Raw genomic sequence first — 12,202 nt, forward strand, 5'->3', positions numbered from 1 at the left:
TGTTGAAATGATCCACCGAATGCTGTATACCGTCGTCGCACTTCAGAGCTTCTTCATCCTCCGGATCGAGCCACCAGATGGGAGGATTAACGGGAATCCCTTCGGCAACTGTGAGGCGCATTCGTTGTAGGATGTAGTCCGAGAATTCCTCGTGAAGTAAGGTGAACCGCTTCGCAATTGCTACTGTCTAAGATGTAAGAAATAATATGGAAAAGTTTTGAAAACGACTATGGATTTGGTTTGTTTCTAAGTTTTCGAGCACATTTCTCAAGTTAAGCTCTCGGTTTTAAGTCGTCTAGAACAAGCTAAACAAGGGCATTTATCGTAATATTCTGGGCTGCAAAATGGTGAGCAAACAACCTGGAGTGTCCAACATAGCTCTGGTCCTCACACGTGCCTACCTCATGCTTCCACTGGACAGCCCGCAATCGAGGTGGCTGAGCAGCAGCTTGGCAAAATCATCGGCTTATCGTACACGAAATACCTACGTCATCAGTAAGGACCTGAAACGAACCTGTTGCGACTTCGTAAGTCGATGAACGATACCAAGCAGGATCACGTGAGACTCGTGAAGACTAAAGCAGCGGCGGAACGTGTTAAAGTAAAGGTTACGAAGTCTACCCAGATGGAGGCCTTCGGTTTCGCAGTAAGTCCAAAAGGTGTTGTGGATGCGACTGCTCGTGATAAGCACTCACAGAAGCGGGTGAGGCAGCCGTCAGGTGAGGAGTTGTCTGGCAAAAGGCCGCAAGGCCAGAAGAATACGAAACCGAAAGGTCGACAGTAATGCCGGCAAGTCCTACCCCAGCCAGGTGTCCGGGAAAGCTGGGAGGGTGGGCCTGAAAAGGCTGACCCGTCCTGGAAGGATGGGAATAAGGGGTTGCGATCGTTGTTAGGCCCTCAGCAATCACAGAGTAGGGTGAACCAAGGGGAGGACCCCCCTGGACGAAGGTCGAGCGGATGAAGAAGATAAAGCCGCAGGTCGAGGAAGCTAGGGACGTCAAACCAAAGCGCGAGAATGGCTCGGACGTGTTGAAGGCGATGCGAAGCGACGCCAAGCACGTGTATCTGGGAGCCGACTTGCGCAGTATTAGACGTACACGTACGGGCGAGATGATCCTGGCGCTGAAGCGCTATAAGCAGGGCAAAGGCGCCGTCTACAAAAGGTTGGGGGAAGAGGTCCTTGGCGAAGGGGTAAAGGTGAGGGATCTCACATAAGAGGCGACTCTAAAGGTGAAAAACCTAGACGAGGTCATCGAAGTGGAAGAGCTCGTCACGGCACTGCGGCAACAGTGCGAGGTGCAGATGGCCGCCGCAGCCGTTAGGCTACGGAAGGGATCGGCAAGGACATCGGTAGCTTTGACTCAGCTACCTGTGGCGGACTCAAAAAGTCCGTTAAAGTAGGGCGGATTAAGGTAGGCTGGTGCGTATGTCATCTGACGTTCCACGAGCCATTGGAGGTTTGTTTCGGGTGTCTGGAACCAGGACACAAGTCATGGGACTGCAAAGGCCTTGACAGGAGCAAACTGTGTAGGAGATGCAAAGGCCTTGACAGGAGCAAACTGTGTAGGAGATGCGACGCCGCAGGCCATAAGGCACCCCATTTGTATGATCTGTACCGGGAAATCTGTGAACAACAGGCATCCAACGGGTGGTCCAAGGTGCCCGGCCTTCAAGAAAGCCGCAATGAACAAATCACAGTGTAGGTAACGCATCTGAACCTGAATCACTGTGACGCAGCTCAGTAACTGCTTTGACAGGCATTTTTCGAGTGGAAGATGGCTATCGCCAACATAGCGGAACCATACCGAGTACCCGCCGGCAACGGAAATAGCGTCACGGATGGGTCTAGGTTATATAGACAACGGGTAAATACCTTGTCCAGGAGTTGGCGTCTACTATCTATGAGGACTTCGTGGTCGCCAAAGTAAACGGGGTGTTCTTCTGTAGCTGTTATGCCCCTTCGCGGTGGCCGATCGAGCAGTTCACGCAGATGCTGGACTGTATGACAACCGTGCGAACAGGGCGAAGGCGGGTGGTAAGTGCCAGAGACACTGGCCATGCTGGATGTCGAGCTGTAGTCGAAACGGTGCGGAGTCGTTTCTTGACGTTACTATTTGTAGTCCTGGCCTAACCAGTAGTTCGAACTGAAGAGTAGACGATGGCTACACTCACAGCGATCACCTGGCGGTTCGATGTGAAAGAAGCGGCTAGATCAAGGTCAAGCCTCTGTAGGTGAAAGACATCATACTTCGAAAAAGGGGTATTTAGAGAGGTGGTCCGCCGTAAGCGGCAGAGTCTGGTTCTATGCCGAAGGCGGAGAAACAACCCGGAGACCCGGCGACACGACGGGGAAGGTGTTCGAAAAGGTCATCCTCAACAAGTTACTTCCAGAATCGAGTACTAGTTTACGACATAGAGGTGGGTCGGAAGTGATCTCACAGCACGGCACAAAAGACATACGCAGGACTGTCAGGATGGCCTGTATGGCCAAATGGCAGCGCGCGTGGGAAGTTCAACCAGAGGAAGGTGGACCCATGGGTTGATCCCGAGGGTAGATAGTTTGATTAACAGACGCCATGAGGAAGTAACATTCCACCTGGCTCAGGTCCTTTCAGGCCATATGGTTGCTTCCGATCGTTTCGGTCATACGAGTTCTCCCGAATGTCCGGTTTGTGCTGGTTTAGAGGGAACGGCGGAACACGTTTTGTTCGTGTGCTCGCGTTTTCGCACAATGCGTGACCGCATGCTTGCCAAATGCGGGAAGGACACAACTCCGGATAATCTTGTCCAGAGGATATGTAGGGATGACTTTGGCTGGAATGCCGTTGCTCATCGTCTTGGAGCTACAGAGTAGAGATGGGAAAACTGATTCAATTTTGAGAGTGAATCGCTCTCGATTCACTCTCAAAAAAGAGTCGGCTCTTTTAATCGATTCAGTAACTCATTTCCGGGCTTTGAAGAAAATGTCGATTTTTGATGTCAATCAACTATTTTTCGAGAAAATTCACTTGCATGGTAAGGATATTAACGATCTGCACAAATGTCTGAGCATAACGTAGTGAAATGCTGGACTCGCAGGTTTTCGTTAATTTCACAGAAGAATCGAATCGCTGGTGCGAGCCGGCCACGTAATACAAGTATGAAAACAATATTAATTTCTAAAATTGCAATGTTCAGCGTCAAATCATCTTCAGGTGCGCAGTCATACTAACTCTTTTCGCAATCGTAATGAACGTCAGCGAATCGTAACTCTTTTGAAAAGAGTCATGGCTCGCTCACTCGTTTTCGCGAATCGATTCTTTGAGTCGATTTGCGAGTGAGTTACCCATCTCTACTACAGAGCAGGTGGCACATGAACTCGGATAATGGCTAGTTCAGATGCGGTACAAGAGGTGGTCCAGCGATTTGGAGTCGGCTTCGTAGGTCATACCGGTGCTCTGCGATCGAATTCAACCCTTACAGCGATTAAGTGGCCGCGGAGAGAAAGTCCTGGTAGCGTTACTGTCGTGGCGACAGTTTACTGGGTTGGATCCGAGCCCGCGGTTGGAAAGGGGTCCCTGATAAGGGTCGGGGCAGGTAGAGACCCTACTGTCAGTAACCTTCTGGTGCAGCTGATAGGGCCTGATACCCGAGCAGGGAATGAGAACAAACCTATAACAAATTGATAACTCATTTTGTTATTGATAACAAAATGAAATCAAAGTAAGTTTTCTTTCCGAATTGTTTTTATTTAATATCAAATAGAGCTATCATTTTGTTATCATTTCAAAAACTCAATGATAACAAGATTTGATTTCAAAAATCCAAAAAAGGTATAATATGCTTTATTAATATTAATTATATTCACAAAATATTTGTTGAATCTACCAGAGTATTTTACTTACATATTGACACAAAATTTATAATTTGCTGATTCTGGCTAATGGTCATGCTATTGATTTAAATTGGCTTGAACTTTAGTAAGTCTTTTTAGGGTGACTGGATATTATCGACAGGTTTGTTCTCTTCATTATGAGGGGGTATTCATCGGCCAAGTTGCCTGAAACTTGGTTGTATAGCTTGGTTGGGAAAGATTTGAGGCCAACTTTGAATTCAACAGGTTTCAAAAAGCCTTCCATGACGAAGAGAACAAAACTACCCAGAATACAAAAGTTCCCAGATATCAGTTATTTCAATCTAAACATATTGCCAAATATTTTTAAATTTTTAAATTCTATATTAAAGGCAAATGAAGTTAGATATGGCCAACCGAAGTAATTCACGGTCATTCTACTGTTGAAGGTCACATATTTTACCTTTATAAAGTATTCTCGCGCGAAAAAGGATTCATTGTAGCTCCGTACCAAAATGATGAATCTCGTTATGTTTGAAGTTTTGAAAATAACACAGATATTCATCATACATGAAAATGATGAATGCCATTTCACTTATTGTTATGCCAAACGGCCATTTTACCAATCGACTATTATGTCAGATTATGCCATTTGGCCATTATGTCAAAAGACTATGCCAAACGACATTATGTCATACTCGATAGAATTATTGTAGTAAAATATTTTTCCTATCGGATGTCTTATTTTTTCAATGTCATCATTTTCCCCGGGTAACGAGGGAAAAAGCTGAGAGGTCGAATGCGATTCAATTCGTTGCTTGATGTCATTCAATTTGAGTCCCGATGCCTGTGGCTCTGGGATGTCGTGAACATCTCCCACATTTGTTTTGCTGCAGTGCATATAATCAGAAGGAAAAGCTGAAATATAATTACCTATACAAAAATATTAACCCTCGAGCGATCGCGCTGTTGTATTTTGTACAACACGTTGAAAAAATCTCGCAGGTAGTCAACCGCGCGAGTTACGGAAGGTTAAGGGCAGTTGTCCTTTGACTCCAAATTTACTTTTCTTTGTCACTTCAATGTCCATCATTAATCTTTTAGTTGAATAATGGTATAGTTATGCTGCATATGTATGAGGATACAGTCCCGATTCGTTCGTTGGCGGCTCGTTAGATGGGCTGTCTCGATAGTTGAATGTTCACTGGTTGGGGCAAAACCCAACTAAAAAGCACTGTCAATGTCAAAATCGATTTCCAAACGAGTTTGACGTCTGACCGCCGTTGCATCGCAGCTCCTATATGCAGAACGTTTGTGCAAGTATGTGAGTGTTTCGTGACGTATTTCTCGTCACTTGCATGTGTCTAGAGCATTTTGATCAGTTGTCATTTGCCCCAACGAACGAACACGATTCGGTAATCGGGGTGCAGTCGTGACCCAACGAGCGAATCGTCACTGTATCATATCCGATTTCCATACAACTTTTTTTCGTTTAGGCTCCAAGTTAGAAATGACTGTTGATGAAATGTTAATGTTACAATCGATAATACTACGCCATTAATAGGTGCCATATTCTGATAATATCGTATCAAACAAAACAAGTTTTCAATCACGAGATTCTTCTAAATTTAAAATAAAATCTAATTTACATTTTCACTTATTCATGTAAATTAATGCCTAATAAAATATCAAAATGAATACTAAATTTGTTATTAATTTTTAGTTATTACCCTTAAGATTTGATAACTCCCTGAGAACTGCGTATGCTATCAAGTCGTAAAATGTAGATAACAAAATTAGATATCAATTTGTTATCAATGAGAACTCATTCTGATTTCAATTAGATATTCCAGTACATTATTTTGTTATCATTTTTGTTATGTTAACACTTAAGTCATACAAAATGAAAACTCACTTTGTTATCAAAATTCGTGATATCTAAATAACTCAATTTGTTTTCAATTAGTTCTCATTCCCTGCTCGGGTACCCTTGCCTTCATCAATCCAGTTTTGGTTGCACGTAGGTATAAGTTCTTGAAGCCTGTAAAACAGTCGGGCGCGGGCGTGGGGTTGACCCTGCCCGCCTTCCGAGGACAAAGGGAGTGGTGAGGACCACTCGGGAAACTGGCTGAGCGCCAGCATGCTATCGTGATGGACTCTCCAATGCGAGTCATCGATGTTCGTTGCTGCAGGATACGCAGCTAACCTTGAGAGTGCGATGTGCACTAGCCCCTCTCTGAACCAATGCCTTCTTGGTGGTCCCGGAAAGACGAAGGGTTTGGCTACCATAGCAATATTGTTTAGTGGGCTGAGGAGAGAGCAGTTCTGGCTTTTACTTTTGTTGTAGAAGACGGCCTTAGTTCCACACTACCCGGACCTTCCCGTTCGGGTGTCTGTTGAGCAGCTTTCCCCTCCCATGTCATTAAACAATGCTTGCAGTACGTCGGAGATGCATTCCGAGCATATAACCTCCACAAATTTCACGTAAGCTGTATCACGCTGGTGTAATGCACGTGAAAAATGAAAGTGTTGAAATACTCTTGACATGTCAAAAATACCTACCTCCAAGTCGATATCCCACGGAGCCTTGGAAAACTGCATACTCGGCATGAACGTGTTCGCCTGCAGCCACCGGATGAACAGCTCCTTTGTCAGAATATCATTACCATACATATTCCCACCGATCATGTCGGGCAACACGAACGGATATCCGTTCAAGTTCATCTGTAGCAACGTCGGAATCAACGACTGCAACCCGTTGTTCTTGCCCCAACGGGTATCGAAGTCAAGCATCCTTACAAACACCGGCAGATCCTGCGTAGCCCATCCGGTGCGGACCTCGATCATCGGCCCAAACTCGGCACACATCCGTACGAAACTGGTGGTCATACTGGCCGGCAGCAGCGCTTTCGGACCTTCCACATCGGGATCCGCTGGCGCCCAACTCGTTTCACCAGCGTCGAACTTGAAACTGTCGATTCCTTGATCCCGTAGCTCTGCGAGCCTCTGCCGGAACCAATCCACTGCTGCCGGGTTGATGAAGTTGATGTAGGACGCTTCATTTTCGTCGCTGTTCCACCATTTGGTGTTGTAACCGATGCTTTCGTTGTGAGACTTCACCAAGAACCTGGAAAACGGAAGTTCGTTAACGTCTATATATCAGAGCTAGAATGAACCTAAAAATCACTATACAGTACCCTTTGGTCATCGCTTCCGTGTACCACGGTTGGCAGTTCTTGTTGATGAACGGGTGAACCCACAGCGTCACACGGAATCCCATTTCCTTCAGCTGTTCCGTCAGCTCGGTCACATTCGGAAACGTTATGGGATTGAAGATCAACGACCCGTAGCAGTTCTCCCAGTAGTCGTCGATGTCCAGCTGGGCGTTCTTGAAACCGTAATCGTTGATTTCCTTCGCATAGTCCAGCACTGTTTGCTGGCTGATCGGCTTCTTGTAGCGTACCCAGGTCGACCAAATCGGATGCCGAACCATGCGTGCGTCGGGAATGTCTACCGGTTTGTTGAGGACTTTATCAACAGCTTTCAAGTGGGCTTCCTTCACATTCTTCGCCACCCCGATCCGGTAGTTGAAAACGAACGTGTCATCATACGTATAGTAGGGAAGTTCCTTTTTCGCCGTCAGTCGTAACGTTTCTTCGTCCTGATCGATGAACAGCGGAACCTCTTTCTCCACGTAGAAAAACACTCCCGCGGAGTTGACCCAATACCGCTCTACGATCGCTGAACTATGCAACTCCTTCGGGATGTAGGCATAGTCTTCGAAGCGCAACCGTTGCACCGGGTAGAACTGATCCATCTGTTCGGGTCCTCCGTACCACTGAAGTGGACGGCCACCTTGCGGTTGTTCATCGGTGTGAACAATATCGGATATGATTTGACCCCGACGGAGAGTTCGGGAAATGCTGATCATCGAAAATTCGGCCGTGTCTTCGATGTCTTTGATTTCCAGTCGTTGCGCGTTGCCCTCCAGAAGGAGCCCACGGGGGATAGATTCAATTTCGGAATCATCGGTGAAGTCGTGATCAAGGGTGACGCGTTGGATTGTGGTGCCATCTGTAGAAAGAAACGGAGATGTTAAGAGAAATGCTTGATTAGATAAGGTAGAAAGCGATTTTATATATTTTTCGGTTTCGGTAATTTTTCCATAAAAAATCGAAGAATAATTTCAAGAACGTAAAAAAATCAGAACCAACAGTAAAAATATCAAATAAAGAAAAACTAGGTATACGCAGAACAGAGTGGTGCTCAGGTATGAAAAATATAATTCAATAAAGTATGAAGCATTGGGAAAATTTGAATCGATGTTCGCAACATCGATGTTTTGTAGAATTTTACCATAAAAAAAAATACCTAAAATCGAGGTAAAATGTACATAAAATCGAAGTTCATATAATCTAGGGTCCACTAAATCAAGGTATACCTGTATATCTCAGGTTTCTTGGGCAACCCCTCCCAGGAGTCTAAGTGAATCTTTCTCAGGATTCTGGAGTAATCCTTTTAATGGTCGAGAAAGTCCCTTTCAGGGTTCTAGCGCATCCTTCTCAGGATTCTAGATCAGTCCATCTCTGGATTCCATTTTTTTAGAATCCCTCTCAGGATTCTAGTTGAATTTCCCTTAATAATGTGGAAGATCCCTTCTTAGGGTCCCTCTCAGAGTTCTGGGACAATCGGATTCATGAATCAATCTAATGGGATGTCTTTCAATACTGCAGGAAAATTTCTCTCAGGGTGTGGCAATCCATCACAGGATTCAGGGAGAACCCATCTCGGGAATCTGAGGAAATTCCTCTGGATTCTGAAAGATTTCCTCTTAAATTCTGAGAGAATCCATCTCAGAAAACTAGAGTAATCTCTCCCGGGATTCTAGGGAAATCCTTAATAGAATTCAGGGAAAATTCCTACTAGAAGAGTTTTTCTCTCTTTTCTGGGATAAGGTCTCTCAGGATGATGGTGTGATAATTGTCAGCATTTTGAACGATCCTATAAAAATACTGAAGGAATTTTACTCAGCAGTATTATAAAGGAATACCTATCAGAATTTTACGGAATCTCTGGATTCATTTCAGGATTTTGGGGTTTTCCCCACCAGGGTTCCCTACCAAGGGTGAAATCCATTTCAGGATTCTAAGAAATTTCTGGATGATCTGGGTTGATTCTTCTAAGGATTCTGGAAAATCCTCACTTGGGATCCCACTTAGAATTCTGAGGAAATCTTTCTCAGCATTCTCAGAACTCCTCTCAGACTTTTTGGAGAATCATACTCAGCATTCTCAGAATTGTGGCGAAATTTCTCTTAGAATTCTGGGGGAATATTTCTTAGGATTCTGGGGGAATGCCACACAGGATTCTGCGTAAGATCCTTCTCAAGATTCTCTGAAAATTCGGCTTTCTGGAGAAATTCCCGCCAGGATTCTGAGACCATGATTCTGGAGAAATCCTTGGAATTCTGGGGCTATATTTTTCAAGATTCTAGGGCACTTTCTTTCAGAATTATTAATTATTGAAGAATCTCTCACGACATTGTGGGTAGAATTTTCTAGAGAAATTTGGATTATGTAGAATCCCTCGCATAGATTTTGTGATTCCTCTTAGGGTTCGAAAGAAATCCTTCTCAGCTTTCTATGAGAATCTCAGTAGAATTCTGTTTTCTGTATTCTGGAGCAGTTGCTCGCAAAAATCCCTTTCAGGATTCTGGGAGAATCCCTCTTAGTAATCAGGGAAAATCCCTGACAAGATTATGGGAAGATTCTCTCTTGTGGTTCTGTTGTAATTATTTAAAGTATTCTAGAGGAATCACTTTTAGAGTTCTGGGACAACCCGTTTCAGAAGTTCAGGGGAGTCCTTTCAAAGATTCTGGGGGAATGTCTTTCAGGAATCTGCGGTAATTTTTCTGTTTATGTGGGAATACCTTTTAGAATTCCAGGGAATCCTTCGCAGGATGCTGGGGAAGTTTATTCTAGAAGATTTCGTAATCCCTTCCAGGAAGAATCCTCAGATTTTCGGAAAATAACCCGCTTAGTTTAATAGATATATTTCTCTCAAGAATCTGGAAGAACCCCTCTTATGATCTTTTTCATGTTTCTGAGGAAATCACTCGTAGAATTCTGCGGAATACCTTTCGGGATTCTGGCAGAATTATTCTCAGCATTCTAAGAGATTCCACTCATTTTAGGGGAATTCGGGGAGAATACTCAAAGGATTCTGGAGGAATTCTTCTCAGGATTCTGGGGGCATCCTATCTTCAAGTATATCTCAGGTTTCTGGAGTAACCCTTCTCAGAGTTCTAAGCTACGCTTTTCAGGATTCTGGATCAATTCTTTTAGGTTTCCTGAAGAATTCATTTTAGAACTCCGAAAATTTTTTTGTGAGAATCTCTCTCAGTATTCTACATAAATTTATCTCAATAATGTGGAAGAACCGCGCTTGGAATTACTCTCAGGATTCTGGGAGAATTCATCGTAGGATTCTAGGATAATCGTATTCAGGATTTGGGGATAACCCCTCTTAGGATTCTGGAACATTTTGGGAAAATGCCAAGGGAGAACTTCTCTTAGGATTCTGAGACAATCTATCACAGGATTCTGGGATAATTCCTCTCGGGACTCAGAGACAATCTATCTCATAGATGTGGAGTAATCTCTCTCTCAGGATTCTAGAAAATTCCTCAATGGAATACAGAGATAATTCCTACCAAGATCCTACCAAGATATGGCCCATATAGCCGAGGCGGTAAACGCACGGGTATTCAGCATGACCATGCTGAGGGTGACGGGTTCGATTCCCGGTCGGTCCAGGATCTTTTCGTAAAGGAAATTTCCTTGACTTCCTTGGGCATAGAGTATCTTCGTGCCTGCCACACGATATACGCATGCAAAACCCGAGTAGCACACATGTTCTACATAGGTCTATGCAACTCTTATATGACCAAATTCAGTCATATAGGAGTTGCATAAACTTGTATAGAACTTGTGTGCTACTAGGGAATGGTCATTGGCAGAGGAAGCTCTCAGTTAATAACTGTAGAAGTGCTCATAGAACACTAAGCTGAGAAGCAGGCTTTGTCCCAATGAGGACGTTACGCCAAGAAGAGAGAGAGAGAGAGATCCTACCAAGATAATGTCGCTCAGGATTCTGGTGTGATCATTTTCAACATTCTTAAAAAAATCTCATAATTCTAAAGGAACTTCTTTCAGAATTCTGGACGAGTCTCTTTAAAGATTCTGGGAGAGTTTCTCTCATAGTTTTGTATTTCTTATAACGTCGAATCGATGTGAAAACATCGATTCAAAGCATTCGATTAAATCGGTGAATCGATTCTGCTGGTCCGATTCGAATCGATTTACAAAAATCGATGTCTCAGCCAGATTTGCCCAATGCTTGCGAAGGTTGGTCAAATCTACATACATACATTTATTTGTTCAACATCATTAAGATAAGACATAATCAACAATAGTACGCCACAATACTCGATTTGTGGCTGCCGCTCTCCATCCTCGGTCGCGCCCAAAGCTCGTCAAGTCACGCTCCACCTGGTCCGCCCATCGTGCTCTCTGCGCTCCACGCCTTCTTGTGCCAACCGGATCCGTTGCAAACACCAGCTTTGCAGGGTTGTTGTCCGGCATTCTTGCAACATGTCCTGCCCAACGTATCCTTCCAGCTTTGGCCACCTTCTGGATGCTGGGTTCGCCGTAAAGTGCAGCGAGCTCGTGGTTCATCCTTCTCCGCCACACACCGTTCTCCTGCACACCGCCGAAGATCGTTCTTAGCACGCGTCGCTCGAAAACTCCGAGTGCTTGCAGGTCCTCCTCGAGCATGGTCCATGTCTCGTGCCCGTAGAGGATCACCGGTCTTATAGAGGCAATCACGTTCAAATGTATGCGTGCCTTTTTGTAGATGTAGTTGTGAAACTGCGAGGAAAATATTTGCACTCTTGCCCCGGACGTTAGTTTTATCATTATTTACCCGTTTTACCCAATTCGATTGTGTAATATTTGCATATGCAATCTGAATAGCCTTTCAATCGGCGTGCACTTTTGTGTGAGGAAAAATTTGCGTTAGTGTTCGTGTGTTGAAATGTCACTTATCTCTATTAGCGTTTTGTACATGGTGCATTTGGTGCGGCGGTGAATCTTTTTCGACCGCAGTTTCTTCTGGAGCCCGTAGTAGGCCCGACTTCCGCTGATGATGCGCCTCCGAATTTCTCGGCTCACGTTGTTGTCAGCCGTCAGTAAGGATCCGAGGTAGACGAATTCCTCCACCACCTCGAAAGTATCCCCGTTTATCGTAACATTACTACCCAGACAGATCCGGTCGTTTTCGGTTCCGCCTACCAGCATGTACTTTGTTTTT

At 44.6% G+C, this 12,202-nt stretch overlaps 1 protein-coding gene and 1 long non-coding RNA gene across 7 annotated transcripts in view; both read right to left on the minus strand.

Moving 5' to 3' along the window:
• The window catches only part of LOC134291450 (uncharacterized), a 383,602-nt gene that overhangs the window by 172,132 nt on the left and 199,268 nt on the right, over positions 1-12,202 (minus strand). The window lies entirely within an intron of this gene.
• The window catches only part of LOC109411498 (myogenesis-regulating glycosidase), a 62,557-nt gene that overhangs the window by 424 nt on the left and 49,931 nt on the right, over positions 1-12,202 (minus strand). For all 6 annotated transcript variants that reach the window (XM_062859200.1, XM_029873714.2, XM_062859199.1 and 3 more), the window contains 3 exons: positions 7,030-7,906; positions 6,395-6,959; positions 31-187 (listed from right to left, as the gene is read on the minus strand). In XM_062859200.1, the coding sequence (XP_062715184.1) occupies positions 31-187; positions 6,395-6,959; positions 7,030-7,906 (1,599 nt within the window). The remainder of the gene's footprint in view (positions 1-30; positions 188-6,394; positions 6,960-7,029; positions 7,907-12,202) is intronic.

The sequence above is a fragment of the Aedes albopictus genome, chromosome 3, assembly GCF_035046485.1.
Source record: "Aedes albopictus strain Foshan chromosome 3, AalbF5, whole genome shotgun sequence".
Lineage (NCBI taxonomy): Eukaryota > Metazoa > Arthropoda > Insecta > Diptera > Culicidae > Aedes > Aedes albopictus.